At 40.1% G+C, this 21499-nt stretch overlaps 2 protein-coding genes and 1 long non-coding RNA gene across 10 annotated transcripts in view; 1 reads left to right on the top strand and 2 right to left on the bottom strand.

Annotated features, from left to right (window-relative positions):
• LOC131506618 (zinc finger protein 300-like) overlaps positions 1-21499 on the top strand; it is a 54037-nt gene that overhangs the window by 11983 nt on the left and 20555 nt on the right. The window contains exons 1-2 of one of the 8 annotated variants that reach the window (XM_058720394.1): positions 9128-9420; positions 14231-14296. The exons of 1 other annotated variant lie outside the window; for it this stretch is intronic. The gene's annotated coding sequence lies outside the window, so the exon portion shown is untranslated. Of the gene's footprint in view, positions 1-9127; positions 9421-14230; positions 14297-20432; positions 20785-20809; positions 21109-21499 lie in introns of those variants that run through there. 6 more of the 8 variants (XM_058720384.1, XM_058720418.1, XM_058720403.1 and 3 more) reach the window with 6 other exon arrangements.
• On the bottom strand, positions 68-9079 carry LOC131506652 (zinc finger protein 182-like). Its single transcript, XM_058720457.1, has 5 exons — positions 8942-9079; positions 6916-6960; positions 6063-6189; positions 5676-5771; positions 68-1976 (listed from the first exon to the last, which is right to left on the bottom strand). The coding sequence occupies exons 2-5, from the start codon at positions 6928-6930 to the stop codon at positions 1048-1050; spliced, it is 1167 nt and encodes a 388-aa protein (XP_058576440.1). The 5' UTR covers positions 6931-6960; positions 8942-9079; the 3' UTR covers positions 68-1047.
• On the bottom strand, positions 18304-20427 carry LOC131506656 (uncharacterized). The gene is made up of 2 exons (XR_009259084.1): positions 20157-20427; positions 18304-19276 (listed from the first exon to the last, which is right to left on the bottom strand). It is a non-coding gene; the product is annotated as an uncharacterized LOC131506656 (long non-coding RNA).

Below are 21499 nucleotides of genomic sequence, written 5' to 3'. Positions count from 1 at the left end.
ATGTATAATAACACCTTTTCATACTCTACTGCTGATCAAAAATTAACAGAAGTCTTTTATACACATACCAGCATTCTACAGGAAAGAAAAGTTTATTTTAATTGAAGTACAGTTGACATGTAATATTAGCTTTAAATTCTTCTTGAATGACATATTTTCTTTTAAATAGAAGAAAAATGGTATTATTCAACATAAAAGATCTTGGTAGATGGCATTGTACATATAATACTTATTCTGTATTCATAATTATGTTAACTTCACATATACAATTCCAATATAAGGTTTATATACAATCAGGAATCTAAGGCTTTCATATTTTGTAGATTGTCCATATATGGTTTTCTAATTTTGTTCTGACTAGTCCACTTACTAATATTTCAAAAGTCTTTGTGGTCCACATTGAGCATTTATCCTTTAACAAGGAGATATACTTTTTTTTTTACATTTTATTTATTGTTGATAGAGAGAGACAGAGCACAAGTGGGGGAGGGGCAGAGAGAGCCGGAGACACAGAATCTGAAGCTGGCTCCAGGCTCCGAGCTGTCAGCACAGAGCCCAATGTGGGGCTCGAACTCACAAACCATGAACTCATGACCTGAGCTGACGTCGGGCGCTTAACCGACTGAGCCACCCAGGTGCCCCTGACAAGGAGATATACTTTCTATATCTTCTAGAAATACTTTGGGATCACATCTGGAATATCACTTCTATGAAAACATAATTACACACTTTTAAAATATGTTGAATTAAGAGGCTTGACTTCTTGATACATAATAAGATTTGATTTTTTTTTAAATGTTTCTTTCTTTTTAAGAGAAAGAAAGAGAGGGGGGAGGGGCAGAGAGAGAGAGGGAGACACAGAGTCTGAAACAGGCTCCAGGCCCTGAGCTGTCAGCACAGAGCCGGACATGGGGCTTGAACTCCGGAACAGCAAGATCATGACCTAGGCCAAAGTCAGATGCTTAACAGACCGAGCCACTCCAGCACTCCAAGATTTGATTTCTACTGAAGCTTTTAGTTGAAGATATTCCCACATTAGTTTCTCTTTTAAGGAATTTTTTCTTTATGAGTCCTTTTATGTCGACAGAGGGCCGAGCTATGTCTGAAGGCTTTTCCACACTGACTGCATTCATAGGGCTTTTCTCCTGTGTGAGTTCTGTGATGTATGAAGAGGTCAGACTTCTCAGAAAAGGCTTTTTTACACTCATTACATTCATAAGGTTTCTCCCCAGTATGGATTTTCTGATGTCTCATAAGGCAGGACACTTCACTGAAAGCCCTCTCACACCTGGTACATACGTAAGGTTTCTCTCCTGTGTGTATTCTCTGATGTACAAAGAGGTGAGACTTCATGCTGAAGGCTCTCCCACATTCGTCACACCCATAGGGTTTCTCTCCAGTATGAGTTCTCTGATGAATACTGAGGTGTGATTTTTGGAAAAACGCTTTCCCACACTCATCACATTCATAGGGTTTCTCCCCAGTGTGAATTCTTTGATGTTCAATGAGGTGTGACTTATGGGTGAAAGCTTTTCTACATTCAGTACATTCATAAGGTTTCTCTTGAGTATGGATCCTGAGATGTATAACAAGATTGGATTTCTTGCTGAAGGCTTTCCCACACTCTGTACATACAAAGGGCTTTTCTCCTGTATGAGTTCTCTTATGCATAATAAGGTCTGACTTCTGGAAGAAGGCTTTCCCACATTCACTACATTCAGTCTTTTTTGAGTATCTTCTATTACCACTAAATAAGCCGAAAAAATTCAAACTCCTACCATAGGGGTCATATTTTTGGAGTCTCTGTTTTGAAGAAATGAAGTCTGTGCTCAGATGAAATATATTTCCAAGTGCATTACACTTGTTACCTTTCTCGTCAGTCCCAGTTTCCTGGTCAATGAATGCAGCATGCTTCAAAAGTGTTTCTTGATTCTCTTGGTGTTGTGCCATGTGGTCATCAAGTTGCCAGGTTTCTTCTATAAGGAAGCATAATTAACTATATGTGTGTGGATATTTCTGCTAATGTATCATGGCTCCTAACCTTTCACCCTATTGTGAGACTGAATCTTTACTCTCAGGCCTAGTATCTCTATCTAAAAGAAATACCAAGGCTAAATGGAATCCACACCGCTGAGCTTTGCAAGAAAACCACAACTTAAAAAAAAAAACTATTATTAGTAGAAATGGAAATAGAGAATATGACAAAGAACACATATGTATCTGGCTATATCCAACTAGGACTTTGCAAATTGGGGAGAAAAATGAAAATAATCCCAAAGAGCAGTAAAAAGGATCAAAGCTGTGACAGGGTCAATAGGAAGAGCCCATTTGGTGAATGAAAATAACTAGGATGAGGGGCGCCTGGGTGGCGCAGTCGGTTAAGCGTCCGACTTCGGCCAGGTCACGATCTCGCGGTCCGTGAGTTCGAGCCCCGCGTCGGGCTCTGGGCTGATGGCTCGGAGCCTGGAGCCTGCTTCCGGTTCTGTGTCTCCCTCTCTCTCTGCCCCTCCCCCGTTCATGCTCTGTCTCTCTCTGTCCCAAAAATAAATTAAAAAAAACGTTGAAAAAAAAAAAAAAATTTAAAAAAAAAAAAAAAAAAAAAAAAAGAAAATAACTAGGATGAGATGGTGATTAGAGGAAATGAAGGAAAGACTGGCTGAGGAACAGAGAGATCTGAGCTGGCGCTCATCAGCTCATTGTCGGATTGCTCTAGTGTAATCTCCACTTGTCTCTTTGTTTCCAATGTCTCTGAGCTCTTGTCTATTCGTCCATCAACACGAAATTGATTTGACAAAACCACTAACCACTTGCAAGCAGGAACACCTTTGTAGCCAGTGCTTCAAAAAGCCATATAACAGTAATTCATTCTTGTATGGGTGTGAGGGCCCAGGAATTCATATGTCCAGTAAGAGAGAGGCCACAGGGTAAGCAAAATACTACCTGCCTCAAGACAGATTAACCACTGGATTCTTGCTGCTCAGTGTATCATCTTATTCTATAATAGTTCATAGATACTGCATTAATCCTGATGTTTCAATTTTTTTTTAAATTATTTTTGAGACCGTGAGCAGGGAAGGGGCAGAGAGAGAGAGAGGAAGAGAAGATCTGTAGCAGGCTCTGTGCTGACAGCAGAGAGCCCAACGTGGGGCTCAACTCACGAACTGTGAGATCATGACCTAAACTGAAGTCAGATGCTTAACCCACTGAGCTACCCAGGTACCCCAATCCTGACTTTTAAATACTCTCCCCACCTTCCTCTCTACCTACCACATATGGAAGAGGAACTGCAGTTAAGCACACAGGCAGTAAATCCAGATTACCAGGGTTTCAATCCTAGCTCCCTCCCTCACTAATTAGACATGTGGCACAGGTCAAGTTCCTCGATCTCTCTGGGTCTCAATTTCCCTTTCCATAAAAAAGGAAAGTAATAGCACCTACCTTGTAGTGTTGTTGTGAGGATTAATGAGTCAATAGATGTAAAGTACTCAGAATACTGCCTTGTACATAATACATTTTCTCAGAGATCATTATGTGTATTATTACTGATCCTGAGACAACTATGTGCTTGCCACTTTCTGCTTTGTATCATGCTTTCCAAATTTCTGGATTCTATTACTATGGAGACTGTAAGCAGCAGACTTCTCATTCACATCTAAAATCCTATCTATCTTCATTTTCATCCATCTTATAAACCTCAGGCAATACTTGACTATTGTGAAACTTATGCTACCTACATCAAAGCAATAAAGTCATTCCTTGGCTCAGAATCCAACAATTCTACTTAACTTCTTAACCCCGTTCCCAACCTATAAGCCATCAGTCTTTAAAGAAAGTGAGTGGATTTCCATTCTTTATCTAACACTAGGTCCCCAGAAGCTAAACTAGACATCTGTCCAAGGAAGATATACAGATGGCCAAAACACACTCATGCACAATGTCACTAGTCATTCAATGCAAGCTGAAACCACAATAAGATACTACTTCATATCCATTAGGATTGCTATGATAAAAACAAAACAAAACAAAAAGTAACAGGCATTGGTGAGGAATGTGGAAAAACTGGAAACTTTGGGCACTGCTGGTGAGAATGTAAAATTGTGTGGTAGCTGTGGAAAACATCATAGCAATTCCTTAAAAATGTAAACACAGAATCACCACATGATCCAGCAAATTCACTTCTGGGTACATACCTAAAAGAACTGAAAGCAGGGGCTCAAACAGGTTATTTGTACACCAAAGTTCATAGAAGCATAATTCACAGTAGCCCAAAGGTGGAAACAATTCAAATGTTCACTGTAAATGAACGGATAAACAAAATGTGGTATATACACATGATAGATTATTCAGCCATAAGAAGGAATAAAATTCTATCAAATGCTGTAACACTGATGAACTCTAAAGGTATTACGCTAAGTAAAAATAAATCAGATATAAAAGGACAAATATTGTATGATTCCATTTAGATGGGGTACCCAGAACAGTCAGATTCATAGCAAAGAAAGGAGAACAGTGGTTCCCAGGGGCAAGCAGGGGAGGTAGAATGGGGAGTTATTGTTTAATGGGGTACAGAGTTTCAACTGGTGATGATGAAAAGAGCTCTGGAGATGGATGGTGGTGATGGTGGCACATCAGTGGGCATACACTTAATGGCACTAAACTGTATGCTTAAAAATAGTTAAATTCTGCGTTATGTATACTTTGTCAAAATTGAAAAAAAAAAAAAAAAGAAAAAATCTTCTCTACGTCTTAAATGAAGTTGGTGAGAATCACAGGCAGAATATACCTGGCAAGGAAAACATCACACTTCAACAGCCATGCAAAGAAAAGCATTACTGTGGGAAGGTGATGTATATGGAAATAGTGTTCAGGTGAATAAGGAACTTATGTCGGCCATCCCAGTTATTTCAAAAGGTCTAAGGCCTTTAAGAAGAGAGTCCTGAAGCATATTTTTCAAAGATGCTAACCCTTATTGATCAACTGTGATCTTTTTCTAAAATTTCTTTTAAATTCCAGTATAGTTAACATATAGTGTTATATTAGTTTCAGGTGTAAAATATAGTGATTCAACAGTTCCATATATTACTCAGTGCTCATTGTGATAAATATACTCTTTAAAAATTTTTTTTTAATGTTTACTTATCTTTGAGAGAGAGACAGAGACACAGCATGAGTGGTGGGAGGGGCAGATAGAGAGGGAGACACAGAATCTAAAGCAGGCTCCAGGCTCTGAGCTGTCAGCAAGGAGCCTGATGTGGGGCTTGAACTCATGAGTCGTGAGATCATGACCTGAGCTGAAGTCGGATGCTTAACTGATGGAGCCACCCAGGTGCCCCATGATAAATATACTCTAAACCCCCTTCACCTATTTCACCCATCCTCTCACCACCTCCCCTCTGGTAACCATTAGATCAACTATGATTTTTTTTTTAATGTTTATTTATTTTTGAGAGAGAGACAAGGGGAAGGGCAAAGAGAGGGAGACACAGAATCCAAAGCAGGCTCCAGGCTCTGAGCTATCGGCACAGATCCTGAAATGGGGCTTGAACTCACGGACCACGAGATCATGACCTGAGCCAAAGTCAGACACTTAATGGACGGAGCCACCCAGGAGCCCCAGATCAACTGTGATTGTAATTTCATTCACTTCCATCCACAGAGCTCTTTACCTAACTCACCTGCATAGCTCCAATTTGGGATTTCTCTCTCTACCATCCATGGTTCTTCACCTTGTTCCAACTTGTGGATCACAGATGGCTTAGTGGTTTGATAGCCTGTCAATGGAAAATGATATGGGATTTGGACCTAGCTACCTGGGCTTCAGGTCCTTTGAACTCTGAACTTCATCAGGAACTGCCCGATGAAGGTGCCCATTTGTATCTGAAAAAGAGAGGTCTTTAAACAAACTTGTAGTCGTACCTCCCAGAGACTGTCAATGCTAAATCTACTAAGACTCAGAGCCATACTTGTAAAAGTACTTCCAAGGACTGACAATTTGGAGCAACTGAGAAAGGAAAAGTAATTAACCAGGCACATGTCAGTCAACACTGGGAAATGGTCCTCACCCACTGAGATGAGGTTGATATAGTTCTCCAGCATCACATCCTTGTATAGATCCCTCTGGGGAAGGTCCAGATACTGCCACTCCTCCTGGGTGAAATTCACGACCACGTCCTTGAATGATACCGGTCCCTGTAACAACACATTCCTATTCCAACCAGAGTCATCGGTATTGCACAAAGTAGAAACAAAAAGCATGGCAAATGGTTTTAAGCATGTTCATTACTTGATTATCCTTCCTGAAATTTAGCCCCATTTCATTTTGGGTTGTATTATACTAATTTGGTCTCATTCTGTTTCTCTAGCATAGTCCTTTGATGCCCATTTGTCTAGTTTTGTGTTCCACTTCATGGGTGACACAAAAATCATATCTAGAATAGTTTATACTTACGGGTTCGTTATTTATTAGGCCATTCATTCATTAAGTCACTAAGCAAACATTTAGTGAGCGCCCCATACATGTCCAGAACTGAATGTCCTAGATCCAAAAGATCAAATATTGGAATCTGATCCAATTTGCCAAGGCACAGAAAAAAGCTCACTTGCTACCAAGTTACACAAAGAGAAGAAGGCACTGTTCAAAATGCTCGTGTTTTTTTCCAACAAATATTTTAATTCTCAATGTTTCAAATTATAATATGCTAAATATTTGTTTTTACTATTTTTCATTTCCCTATACTTGTATAGCCAACAGTAAGAGGATTTAATGTTTGGAACAAAATTTTTAAAGGTCACAGAACCGTAACCAATGTAAAAAATCCTGCTAATTATTAAGATTGCTTTGCACGATTTTAGCTCACATGGTCATTTTTACAGTCCCTCACTCCTGTTCCTATATAATGGGACAAACTAACTCACCTGCGACTTGGTCATTTTCTGCAGACTCTGGGTGAAGACAGAGATCTATGAGGACAGAGGGAAGGGAAGGGATGGAGCCATGAGAGACCAGATATGACTTGAAGATCCCAGAATCACCAGTGTAACAAACCCATATGCAGATGTTGCAACAGCTGGGCTGAGGAAGCCACCCTGTGGGAGATTGTCCCCTGGGGCCCTCTAGAACTCACTGTGAGAAAAACCACAGATTTGCACTGAGATTTAGGATATCTGCTGCAAGGATTTCTGTTGTAGCATTTTTAACATATTGAAAAGTTGGAAGACATTAAGGAACTGGTAAAACAAACAGATACATACTCCAAAGATAAAGTAATTTACAGTCATCAAAAATGATGTTGCCAAATATTTATCAATATGTAATGGCAACTGGTGCACATCCTTCTGTGACTGTTTAGTCATGCCTTCTGTGGATTCTAACTAGGGCTGTAGGAGCACAGACAGGTTGGAGTCTGAAGGTAGAATGTACCAGCACAGATTCTCACTGCGACCTAGGAACTGGGGAAGAGACACCAACAGACCCTGGAAATAAAATGTCCACATGGTGAGATTCACGCAACAGTCTTTCTGGAATCTTTCCCAGGGGAGCTGAGGTGCAGATTCCTGTGCTCCAAGCTAAGCAGGAGCAGAGGTCAGTTAAATCCTATGTTTTAGGTTGGGAGACCTCTATAAAGGGTAGGAGATTTAGAGGAAAACATTTGGGCGTGAATTTACCTGCTGGCTATTTGACTTCGGGCAAGTTACTCAGCTTTACCTTTCTGAGCCTCAGTAAAATCAGAAATAATATCTATGTTGTATCAGTGATTAGGTAAGAAACATATTTTGATTAAGGTAAGAAACATATTTTACAAAACAACCTAATGTTAATGTGTGTGTGTGTGTGTGTGTCCATGCTGGCTGTTCCTTCTACCCAGCACAACCTTCTATTTCTTCATCTTTGCTCAAAAATCACCAAGGAGGCCTTTGCTGTCTACCTAATTTAAACATAATCCCATCTCCCTTACCCTGATCTACTTTTTCTTTGTGTATAAGTTCAAATACATAATTTACTATCTAATATACTACATAATTATGTTTACTGTTAATTGACTATCTCTACTTACTAAAACTAAAATTTCATGAAGGCAGGGATTTTTGTCTGCTTGATTCAGTATTGCACCCCTAGCACTAACAATAGTGTCTGGCTAATGGATGCCCAATAGTCATTTTAAAAATACAGTTATATATAATACATTTCATAAAACAATCCTTATCACAAGGGAATACATATGTGCTACTTTACAGTATTTATTTTTAATGCTTGCATATAAGAGTATATGCTGTAGGATTTCATTTATATGATGTTCTACAAAGCAAAATTAGCCTATAGAGATAGAAATTGAAAAAACTGGTTCTTAAGCAGGTGGGGGGGGTTGCATTTCTGGGGGATTAAAATGTTCTGTATTTTGATGGGGGTGGTAATCATACGGGTGCATCTACAAACTTTTTACTCTGTAAATTATGTGCAAATCATTCTATGTAAATTATATACGACCTAAAAGTACTGGCAAATAAAATACTAGTCTTGGCTCACTAAACAGATTTCACCACCACTACTGCGTTGCAGCCAATGGTTGAAAACCTGACTTAGAGGGTTGCTGTAGGGTTAAAAGTTAGATGCCTTTGGAAAAGCAGGTAGTAAGGTAGTACTCCACCTGGAACATTTCAGACCTTCAGTAAAACTTGGTTCTCTTTGCACACCACGGAGAGCGCTCCTGACCCTGGTGCCACTTGCGCGCACTTGCACCGCTGGATGCGTCCGGAAGCGACACCTGCAGCGCGACACCAGCAAGAACGCAGATCCGGGACCCCGCCCGCCCCAGACTCACGGACCCAGGTTGAGGATGGTCGCTGCAGCTTTTGACACACCCGGGTCCACGCCTACCCCCAAAGTCCTATTGTTCTGCACCCACTCCACTTCCCCAAATCAGCGCCCACTTCCTCCGCGCACCTCCAGCCCGGACCAAGACCAACCAGGTGCAAGGATCAGAGCCTCGGGACTCACTCCCGCCCGGGGGCAGCGCTGTGAGGACTGGGAGGGCACACATGCGCAGAAGAGGACGTCTCGCGCGCGCGCGGGTCTCGCAGGAGCCCGTTCCCTTCGACTGCAAAATACATCTCCCAGAATGCCTCAGCGGCGGCGCTGCACATGCGCAGCGAGAGGCAGGGCGCGCGTGGGGCGTCGGGGCGCATTGCAGCGGATTACGGCACTGCAGTCCCCACTCCAGGCTCCAAACCCCTCCTCCAAAGAGAACCTATACAGGGTAGCTCGACGTACTGAGCCAGAGCCTAGCGATAGCGAGCCAGACCTACAACGTTTCAAGAACTTTCCCAGGCCTGAGCCTGCAGGACTTAACTCTGGAATCTGAGTTTGAGCCCGAAGCCTTTCATATTTTTGTGGTCAGCCTTTCTGCTTTTCTGAATGGACCCGTGAGTACAATGTTTTGACGAAAGGGGAGATACATTTCAGAGATTTCACTAAAATGCCTGTAAATGAAAGCTAGCAATGGTTTAAATTAGTATTCTGTGACCAGCTGGCATATTTTATGAGAACACACAAATTAATGTTGATTACACAGACTTGAAGACCAATAGCTAACTAGTCTGTGTAACATTAAAAAGAAAAACTTGAAAAAATCTACAGACAGGTTTCCTCCACAGGGCACTTTGATGTTATATATAAAGATGCTTCATGTTGATCTAGTGCGACATTAATCAATGCCCTGATAGGTACCCATAGTTCTAGGGAAACTGGTTTTTTGGGAAAAATATTTTTGGATAATCACCTTCCATGTTGTGCCAGTTTCCATATGGCTTAAAAGTTACAACAAAAACTTATACAACATTTACTATTGTGTAATAAAGATTTTGGCTTTCATTCCAAGTTTCTGGCAAGTAAGCTCTAAACACTTGCAGTAAAGAATATGGCTGGCAGGATAAAGATTTTGTCCTCTATTATTGAGAGGTAGCCTCTAGATCTGTAGAATTTCCCCAGTAATGGAAATGCCCCTGGTGGGCCCTGATAATTCATCCTACCTAGAATGACTCATGGTGGGTCCCTGGAGAGTTGACACTGAGAAGATGACTCAGGGTGGGGACTGGCCACTCCACAAAGACCATGTGATTAGAGAGTTGGGGTTTTAAACCAGAAGATATCATTTGGAGAATCTCTCAGGGGTATAAGGCAGGGTTGGAGATTGAGTTTAGCCTGAAGGCCGTGTAGGTAATGAAACCTGGATAAAAACTCTGGACGGGGAGCTCAGGTGAACTTCCCTCGTTGGCAGTATTGTAGGTATCTCTGACTCAGAGATCATACAAAAGTTTCAACTTTTGTAACCCTTTCGGATCTTACACTATTAGTCTCTCCCTTTGGCTAGTTCTCATTCCTATCCTAATGCTATAATAAAACTATAATCATAAGTATAGTGCTTTCCTGAGTTCTGTGAGTCATTGAAGTGAATCACCAAAGTATCAAAAAGGGCACTGGGAACCCCTGAATTTTTAGCCCACTAGCCAGAGGTGAGGGTGGCCTGAGAACTCCTGAGCTTACAGCTGGTGATGGAAGTGAAGGCAGTCTTATGGAGGACTGTGATTTGTGAATTTAACCTGTGAATTGTGGCCCAGTTTCAGCTCGTTGGTGTCCGAAGTCACTGTGTGTTATTCTAGGTACTTTAAATGTATTAACTAATTTAATACTCCTATGACAACTCTGTGAACTAGATTCTATTAACTTCATTTTACACTTGAGGGAAATTGAGACACCCAGATTAACCCACTTAACTGGGGGACACACAGCTAGTTAGTGGGAGAGCAAGGCAGAATGGCTGTAGACCATGGGTTGGTAAACTGCCACCCAGGCCACATCAGCCAACTGCCTGTTTTTGTACTCTCTGTGACCATAGAGTGTTTTTTACATTTGTAAATGACTGGAAAAAAATTAATAGAGATGTGTTTAGGTGTTAGTTTATAAAAGTGACTGAGTGATGACACAGAGAGGTCAATGTCATTGAAAGAAAAATTTAATTTACTCCAAGTTCCCCTAGAAATGGGAGGCAGACTGGGTCCCAATTCTACTGAGGGGTTCCCTACACCAACAATAATCAGATCTCTGACATGAGCCAGGTGTCCTACAATTTCTGCCACATCTACTGGGAAATAGCATGAGATCCCACAGGTTAAGGGTTCAGTCCTACAAGACTGCTCCCAACCCCATTTCAGACCCTAGTCCCAAGCCCAGGTTATTCTGTGCTACAGATTGGAGGTTCCCAGGCCTCCTCCTACAGATGCCAGTCACAAGCCCAGGTTGTTAGTTGTACTTCTGACTGCCTGGCTATAAGTCAGAGGTTCTGACCACCCCTTCCTTCTTGGGTTCAATTAATTTGCTAGAACAGCTCATAGAACTCAAAGAAACATATTACTTACTAGATTACTGATTTATTAGAAAAGTATATGACCCAGGAACAACTAAATAGAAGACATATGTAGGACAAGGTATAGGGAAAGGGGGTGGAGCTTCCATGCTCTCTAAACAAGCCACTCTCCCCACATCTCCCTCCACATGTTCACCAACCTGGAAGCTCTTCAAACCCTGTCCTTTCGAGTATTTATGGAGGCATCATTACATAGGCATGATTGACTAAGTCACTGGCTATTGGTTATTGATTGATTCAACCTCTAGCCTTGATCCCATCCCTGAAAATCGGGAGGCCAGACTGAAAGTTCCACCTCTGTACTCTCGGTTGGTTGCCCTGGCAACCAGCCTCCATCTTTAGGTGCTTTCCACAAGTTACCTCAGTAACATGGTAATCCAGTCACCCAGTTGTGGTGGAAAAGGGCTATTGTGAATAATAGGACACCCATCTCAACTTACGACTCTAAAGCAATTTCAGATACTGAGAGCAAGAGACCAAATAAGATAACAGAAGATGCTCCCATTGCTCTTATCACTCAGGAAATTCCAAGTTTTGGAAGCTGAGAGCCAGGAACCATGGACAATGACCCAATGTGTATGAGAAATACATCTTGGTCATCTGAATGACCAAATATGTTTTTTCTTATAAATTACAATGTCACATAGGACCACAGGGAGAAGCACCAGTGTCAGTCAGGAGGCAGGAGTAAAGGCATAGATCATAGCCTTTTTTTTTTTTTTTTTTTTTTTTTTAAAGCTATGAGGGCTTTAAAAAAATTGTAGCATAGTTAACATACAGTGTTATATTAGTTTCAGGGTATAATATAGTGATTCAGTATTTCTATATATCACCCAGTGCTCATCACAAGTGCACTCTAGACCATAGCCTTTATTGGCATTTACATGAGAAAGGAAAGGCAGAGCAGAATAAACCGTTTACGATTGGCTGGTTTGAATAATTCTGGTGGGCTTGGGGGTATAGGGATTGGCCTTAATTGTTACCTGGATTGATTCAGGGCAGGGGAATATTAGGTTGGTATGTGACTGTTAGATAAAGGAGGTGGTTGGGGGTATGGACTTGGGTTTGGCTGGTTTGCATATGGGAGGAGTGCTGTCAGGTAAGCTGTTTATCACAATAGGAATTAACTATTTCTGAGAGGGGCAGTTTCCCGAGTCAGCAGTGACCTCCACCCCAGAATGTCAAAATATCATAACATAGAGAAAATTTCAAAAATGGTTAACATAAAATAGTATTTCATAATACATGAACACTATATGAAATTCTAATTTTAGTGTATATAAATAAAGTTTTATTGGGACATAGCAACATTTATTTATTTACTATTGTCTATGGCTGCTGTTACTCTACAACAGTGGAGTTGATTTGTGATAGAGGCCATATGGTTTGCAAAACCTAAATTGTTTACTATTTGGCCTTTTACTAAAAAACATTTGACAACCTTTGCTCTATAGTAAATGTCCTTAATCTGTATGAAATACTGCATAAAAACGAAAGTGTAAAATTTATAAACATTTAAATATAAGGCTGTCTGTACTAAATCTTTGGGTGGGGAAACTCTTTAACATGTTACTATAAGGAAAAAATAGAAGACTAAATTATGGGAAATATTAAAAATTTTTATGGTAAAAAACAATTGTAAAAGTACTTCTACTTACGGGAGTAGGAGTAGTACTATATGGAGTAGATGTAGTTTTACTTATTCCTTTTGCTAAGGAAGAGTTTGGAATTATATACATGTTCCAGGACTGCATTGTTTTCTGGCTTTCATAGTTTCTATTGAAAAGTCAATTGGCAATCTTAGTCCTTAAAGGAAATACGTGTTTTCCTCTGACTACTTTAAGAATTCCAGCTTTTTAAAAAAAGAATATCTGGGGGCGCCTGGGTGGCTCAGTCAGTTAAGCGTCCGACTTTGGCTCAGGTCGTGATCTTGCGGTCCGTGAGTTCGAGCCCTGCGTTGGGCTCTGTGCTGACAGCTCAGAACCTGGAGCCTGCTTCTGATTCTGTGTCTCCCTCTCTCTCTGACCCTCCCCCCATTCATGCTCTGTCTCTCTCTGTCTCAAAAATAAATGTTAAAAAAAATTTAAAAAAAAAGAATACCTGTATTGAGATATAATTCACCCATTTAAAGTATATAATTTGGTGGCTTTTAGTATAGTCACAGATATGTGCAGCCATCACCACAATCAATTTCAGAACATTGTTACCACTGCAAAAAGAAACTCGGTACCCTTTAGCTATTGCCCCACTATTCACCACCTCCCAGCCCTAAATACCTAAGCCTGGTACTTTCAGGCTCTGTAGATATGCCTGTTCTATTTATATTTTCATATAAATTGAATCATGTACTATGTAGTCTTTTATGACTGCCTTCTTTCACTTAATGTAATATTTTCAAGGTTCACCCGTATTGTAGCATGTATCAGTTCATTCTTTATGGACAAATAATATTCTATTGTATGTACAGACCACATTTTCTTTATCCATTCACCATTTGAGGCATTTGGCTTGTTTGTACCTTTTGACTTTTATGAATAATTATGTAAATAGTGTATACATTTTGGTGTGGATATACCACTTTCAATTCTTGCATGTAGATTCCTGGCAGTGGAATTACTGGGTCATATAGTAATTCTCTGTTTAGTGCCAAGTTTTTTCCAAAGTGGCTACCCCATTTTACATTCCCACCAGCAGTGTATGAGGGTTCTGATTTCACCACATCATTACTAACATTTGTTATTCTCTGACTTTTTGATGCTAGCCATCCTAGTGGGTATAAAGTGGTATCTCATTTTGGTTTTGATTTGCAGTTCCCTGATGACTAATAATGTCAAGAATTTTTCATGTGATTGTTGGCTATTTTCATATGATGGAAGGTAAGGGTCCAATTTTATTCCTTTGCATGTGCCTATCTAATTTTCCCAGGGCTATTTCTTGAAAGAACAGTCCTTTCCTCATTGAATGGTCTTGCCACCCATGTCAAAAACCACTTGAACATAGGTGTCTGGGTATATTTCTGGACTCTTCATTCTATTCTATTGACCTATATATGTCTACTCATATGCTAGTACCACATTGTTTTGATAACCATGGTTTTGTAGTAATTTTTGAAGTAAAAAAGTATAAGCCCTCCAACTTTGTTCTTTTTCCAAGGTGGTTTTGGCTATTCTGGGTCTCTTGCAATTCCGTGTGCATTTAAGGATAACCTTTTCTATTTCTGCAAAAGAAGCTGTTGGGTTTTGATAGGAATTTCATTGAATCTCTGGATGCCTTTGGGGAATATTGCATCTTAATAATATCAAGTTTTCTGAATCAGTGATTGCATACTACCTTTCCTTTTGCTTAGATCTTTAATTCTTTTCAGCAATGTTTTTGTAGTTTTCAATGTAGAAGTATCGTACTTATTTGGTTTAATTTATTTGTTGGTATTCTATTCCTTTAGATACTATTATAAATGCAATTGTTTGCTTAATGTCCTTTTCAAATTGTTTGTTGATATTGTGTAGAAATATCACTTTTATGTTGGCCTTGTATCCTGCAACCTTACTGAATTTATTAGCTTCAATAATTTGTGTGTGAGGCAGGAGGGAGAGGTTTTTGGATTTTACTAAGATTATGTTGCCTGTGAATAGATACAGTTTTCATCTTCCTTTCTAATTTGGATGCCCCTTATTTTTTTCCCTTGGCTAATTACTATGGCCATAATTCCAGCACAATGTTGAATAAAGTGGTGAAAGGAGGCATCCTTGTTCTGTGTTTGATCTTTTTTTTTTTTTTAAGTTTACTTATTTTGATCTTTCAAAGAACCAACTACTGGTTCTGTTGATCATTTCTATTGTTCTTCTCTATTTTGTTTATTTCCACTCGAATCTTTATTATCTCCTTCCTCCTTCTGTTTTAGTTTTCATGTCTTTCTGGTTACTTAAGGTGTAAAGTTAGGCAATTGCTTGTGATATTGCTTCTTTTTTTACTGTAGGCATTTACAGCTCTAAATTTCCATCCATGCCCTGCCTTCGCTGTATCCAATAAGCTTGGTGTGTTGTCGTTTGTTTTGTTTTGTTTCATTTGTCTCTGTTTGAGGGTGGTGGGGAGGGGCAAAGGGAGAGAAAGAGAATCCCAAGCTGGGATTTTACTTACTTTTAGTTAAGTAGCTACTGTAGTTTGCCAAAGGCTCTGAACTAGACGCCTAGGTTTAAAAAAGAAGAGGAAGTGTTAGATGTTACAAACATGAGTATTGATACTTTTTCCTTGATTTAACCAGAAGGATAGGGATACAAACAGGAGGAAAATATTTTCTCACTGGTTGATTCCATATTAATTTAATGTTACTTCCTTTTTTTTTTTTTATAATGTTTATTTATTTATTTTGAGAGACAGCATGTGCACAATCAGGGGAGGGACCAAGAGAGAGGGAGGGAGAAAGAATGCTAAACAGGCTCAATCCTGTCTGCACGGGGCCCCATGTAGGGCTCCAATTCACAAACCATGAGATCATGACCTGAACCGAAATCAAGAGTTTGTACGCTTAACCTACTGAGCCACCCAGACACCCCTGTTTCCAAGTATTTAAAAAAAAATTTTTTTTTACATTTATTTATTTTTGAGAGACAGAGTGAGACAGAGCATGAGCAGAGGAGGGACAGAGAGAGAAGGAAACACAGAATCTGAAGCAGGCTCCAGGCTCTGAGCAAGTGTTCAGCACAGAGCCCAATGCGGGGCTTGAACCCACGAACTGTGAGATCATCACCTGAACTGAAGTTGGACACTTAACCCACGGAGCCACCCAGGCACCAAATACTTTTAAATTTCCCTTGTGTTTTTTTTTCTTTTACCCACTGGTTATCTAATAGTGTCCTGTTTAATTTCTACATATTTGTGAATTTTCCAGTTTTTCTTCTCATTAGTTTCCAATTTTATTACCTTGTGGTTGGAGAACATAGTATATATGATTTCAATGTTTTAAAATTTATTGATACTTGTTTTGTAGCCTAAGATGTGGTACATCCTGAAGAATATTCCGTGTGAACCTGAAAAAAACAAGTGTTTAGCTGTTACTGGGTATAGTGTCCTGTATGTCTCTTAGGTCTAGTTTAAGTGTTAATCAGGTTATTTATATCCTTATTCATTTTGTGTTTCTATGTTCAATCCATTATTTGAAATGGGGTGTTGAAGTCTCCCACTGCTATTATAAAAGTGTCCATTTCTCCCTTTAATAATGTCAATATTTGCTTCAATATTTTTGGTCCTTGTTTGGTGTATAAATGTTCATAATTGTTGATATTTTTGATGAATTGACTCTTTTATCAATATATAATGACCTTTTTTCTCTTGTAACAATTTCTGACTTCATGTCTATTTTGTCTACAATAACAACAGAAAGGTGAAAGTAACGGGAGGACAGAGTTGTAAAGGATCAATGTTTTGTATGCTATTAGAGCTACATTGGTAACGATTCAAAGTAGATTATTGACGTTAATTGTAATTTCCATAGCAACCAATAAGGGAATAACTAAAACATTTTCAAAAAAAGAACTAAGCAGGGAATCAAAATGGTACACTGTAAAAAAAAAAAAATCAAACACAAAGAAGGCAGTATTGAGGGAATTGAGGCACACACAAAAAATATGACACATAGAAACAACTATCAAAATGGCAGAACAGTGGTCATTTTAAATGTAAATGGATTAATGGATAGGGAAGAAACATGCTCTAACTATATGTTATCTATAACTATATGCTATCTTAGCAGGTAAGATGTTTTCATTTACTTTGATAAGTATAGAGTGAATTTACAGATTTACACTTGCAGTGTCTACTGAACATTTTTCTAGTTGAAAAAAGTCTAGTTTACAATTGGACAAGATATCAACAATATTATTTTCTTTAGTTTCATGAAAATCTTTATAAATGAAAAAGACAGTTTGACCTCCATTTTTCAATCCAAGTGTGAAGAGCTAGGGGATTTGTTTTGTCATGATTTGACGTATTTCCTGATATACCACTGAAAGCAGGATTGGGGCATCTGGGCGGATCAATTGGTTGAGTGCCCAACTCTTGATTTCGGCTCATGTCATGATCCCAGGGATGTGGAATTGAGCCCCACATCAGGCTCCATGCTAAGTGTGGAGCCTGCTTAAGATTCGCTCTCTCCCCCTCTGCCACTCTCCCTTACACTCTCTTTCTCTCTCTTAATAAAATAAAATCATAAAATAAATAAAAAATAATAAAAGGGGCGCCTGGGTGGCTCAGTCGGTTGAGCGACTGACCAGCTCAGATCATGATCTAACAGTTCATGGGTTCGAACCCGTGTGGAGCTTTGCACTGGCAGCACAGAGCCTCCTTTGGATTCTTTGTCCCCCCTCTCTCTGTTCCTCCCCTGCTTGTGCTCTCTCTCTCAAAAATAAATAAACATGAAAATAGTAATAATGATAATAATAATAATACAAAGCAGGATTGGCTCTACACTGTAAGGGGCTAACACATCTGTTACCAAAATTTCTCCTTTTGTCCACAGGACATTTTAGTTGCAACATTTGAGTTTGGAAATGTAATTTTATTCTGTTTCATATATAAGTGATTAGAACTATACAGTAATATCTATTTATCCTGTCTGTCTAATATAACTGGGAAATTACTATTTTCAACTCAGTGTTGGTGTCTTTTGGGGAGGCAAAAACCCTTTTATTTATTTAGAGGTATTTGCCTGTCATCCTTGACTTGTTTCATTGTGCTTTTGCACCCCCTTCACCACCATGCCCAAGCCTGAATTCTCTTTTGCATATTGTGCAATTTGCTCTATTTTAGTTTTTTACCTCCCTAATCCAGGTATGGGTGTGTCTTTACATCTGTCATCAAAATAAGAGGCTTTTTTTGGGCAATGTCATTGGTATTACAGTTGTTTTCATTTTCATTTTCTGAACTCTTAGAAAACATGGTCACAATATTTACAATTTAAAAATTAAACAAGCATTATGTACAAAGCACGATGGTTAATCCATAGACAAAGCAAAAGACTGTTAACACTTATGATTGCCATGCATTTAAGTTACACACTTAAAACGTATCACTCCTGAGTGACACAACAATGGATAATCCATTATTGTAAATCGCAAATCATTGTTGCCAACATCAGAAGCCAAGGGGAAAAATAGCAATGCTGACTGGGAAAGGTACAAAATATATATCCTTATCCACTTGACTTTAAAAACGTGTTATGCATATTTTCATGTGTCTGTTGGCCATCTGGATGTCGTCTTTGGAAAAGTGTCTATTCATGTCTTCTGCCCATTTCTTCATTGGATTATTTGTTTTTTAGGTGTTGAGGTTGGTAAGTTCTTTATAGATTTTGGATACTAACCCTTTATCCGATATGTCATTTGCAAATATCTTCTCCCATTCCATCCGTTGCCTTTTAGTTTTGTTGATTATTTCCTTTGCAGGGCAAAAGTTTTTTTATCTTGATGAGGTCCCAGTAGTTCATTTTTGCTTGTATTTCCCTTGCCTTTGGAGACGTGTAGAGCAAGAAGTTGCTGTGGCTGAGGTCAAAGAGGTTGTTGCCTGTTTTCTCCTATAGGATTTTGATGGTTTCCTGTCTCACATTTAGGTCTTTCATCCATTTTAGTTTATTTTTGTGAATGGTGTAAGAAAGTGGTCCAGTTTCATTCTTCTTCGTGTTGCTGTCCAGTTCTCCCAGCACCATTTGCTAAAGAGACTTCTTTCCATTGGATAATCTTTCCTGCTTTGTCAAAGATTAGTTGGCCATACATTTGTGGGTCCAGTTCTGGGTTCTGTATTCTATTCCAATGGTCTGTGTGTCTGTTTTTGTGCCAATACCATACTATCTTGATAAGTAGAAACTTAACAGAGGATCGTGGGGGAAGGGAAGGGGAAAAAATAGTTTCAAACTGTTGGCAAACTCTTATAGGCAAACCATAAGAGACTCTTAAATACAGAGAACAAACTGAGGGTTGATGGGGGGGGGGCAAGGGGAAGGGGAAAATGGGTGATGCGCATTGAGGAGGGTACTTGTTGGGATGAGCACTGGGTGTTGTATGTAAGCAATGGAATCATGGGAATCTACTCCTGAAGCCAAGAGCACACTGTATACACTGTATGTTAGCTAACTCGACAAATTATATTTTAAAAATAAAAATAAAAACGTTGTTGCTCATTGCCTTAGTTTTTAGGTCACCTTATACGTTTTGCACTTTCCCCCAACTTTCCCCACCCATCTCCTCAAACTGAGACGTTTGAAGTCCTGAGGATGGATTTCCTGGGAAATTCCAGACAAACCTAGGGGGTTAGCCACCCTACCTTGGGCTTCCCCCTTCCACTCACTCAGTGTCCTTTTTATCCCTTTCAGTCTCCCCCTCTTCTGCATTCTCCCCTCGTCTCAGACCTCAGCCTTTCAGTCTCAATACCTACACCCCCCGCCCCCCGCGTTTTGTGCCTTAGTCTCCATTCTCTGTTCCTCAGATTCTCCTTTATTTTGTGCCTCAGTCTCATCATTGTCTCAATTTTCCTTTTTTTCATCAGACATTCCCTGCAACATACTACGGTAGTAGGAATTTCCCCAACGCGATTCCTTAGCATTGTTTTTTTTAGCATAATTAGCGGTTTTATGACCCCTCTCCGCCCCCCCCCCCCATGAGCCCTTCCATCACTTTTGCCCCTCTGTCCTACAGTGGAATCCCCTTGTATAGGGCGAATCCCCCTGTATAGGGCTGTACCATTTACCAGCACTTTGAAGTAGAATCCCTGCAAAAGGATTCCACCGTTCCAAATTCCTCTTTCCACAGTTAGTCTTCAAATAAAGGACTGCACTACTGCACCTTCTTCCCCGATCCTTTAAAAGCTCTCGGCAAAACTTTGCCCCACAAGGGTTTGTATAATCTTCCTTTCGGTCATTTTACGCGTTCCCCTCGCCGCCGCAAAGACACGGTCCAAACTCAGGCTGGGAATAAACCCAAGTTCCTCCTCGTGTACGGAATTGTCCGGGTTCTCAAGATGGCGGCTTCCGCAGTGAGACACAGCGCATGGGGGCGGACATCTTGCCTCCTGAACAAAGCCGCAGAGAATGCGGAGTGGGCAAAACCGCGCAGAATAGCTCGGCGCATGCTTGAGAGCCCTGCGCTGTGGTCACCCAGGCCGGAAGCGGGTGTTAATCACGTTAATCCATGACAGCTGTCCCGGGTTAAACTGTGACGGACGTTTCCGGACCTGATAATCGAGCTGGGAGTAGAAGTGGGATTTATGGATTGAGTCATGAGGAAGTCTGGGGTTGATATTGGAGGGGCGGTCAGCAATTGGAGGTCTATGGAGTCTGAGGGGAAGTCTGTGGGATGAGTGTTGGGTACATGTAGAGGTCAGTAATAAGGAGAGCTGTCTGTGCGCTGTTGGAGTATCCATATGACCAGTGATTTGTGAACCTATGTGGCTAGTCTTGTGTTGGGGGTTTGTTGGAAGTCCTCTTTGGGATGTGATTTCTGCCCCTGCTGATTCAGTGATTTGTAGGAGTCATTAATTCAGCCAGTGGCTGATAAAGGTCTGTCCTGGTTTAGTGAGAAAACTTTACAATTTATGTAAAGTCCGAGGTGGCCCCCACCTTGAAGCCCCTCCTCAGATGTTTTCTCAAATCACCATCTCCCTCCATCGCTCAAAAGCTCACAGAAGAAAACATCCTTTGAATGTAAGACCAAACAAATCTAAAGAAATATCATTATTATTGTCGATTCTCTCTAGCCAAAGACCTCCAGGAACACCCTGTAGTTGAACAGATTGGGTTTATTGCTCTAGCATCTAGTTACACCGTGGGGAAAGTGGGGGCTTCTCAGAAAGAGCGTGTTAGAAAGAACTTACAGGATTTGTGTTAGGTGATTTCGAGGAGGGCTTAAGGGAGTGGACCTTGCTCTGAATTGGATGTTGTAAGGAAGTGGGGTAATTCATTGTTTGGGAATTTCAGTACATCTGGAGAGAGGAAAGACTAACCTGAAGTTAAAGCTGTAATAGGTGAGGAAGTAGCAGTCACTCATGTTAACCAGGAGCTAGGGTGTTTTGTGGATTGGACAATGTGGATGTTT

The sequence above is a fragment of the Neofelis nebulosa genome, chromosome 1 (assembly GCF_028018385.1).
Source record: "Neofelis nebulosa isolate mNeoNeb1 chromosome 1, mNeoNeb1.pri, whole genome shotgun sequence".
NCBI classification, from domain to species: Eukaryota; Metazoa; Chordata; class Mammalia; order Carnivora; family Felidae; genus Neofelis; species Neofelis nebulosa.
Note: the sequence above shows the minus strand (reverse complement) of the source record. Positions and strands in the feature narration are given on the sequence as shown.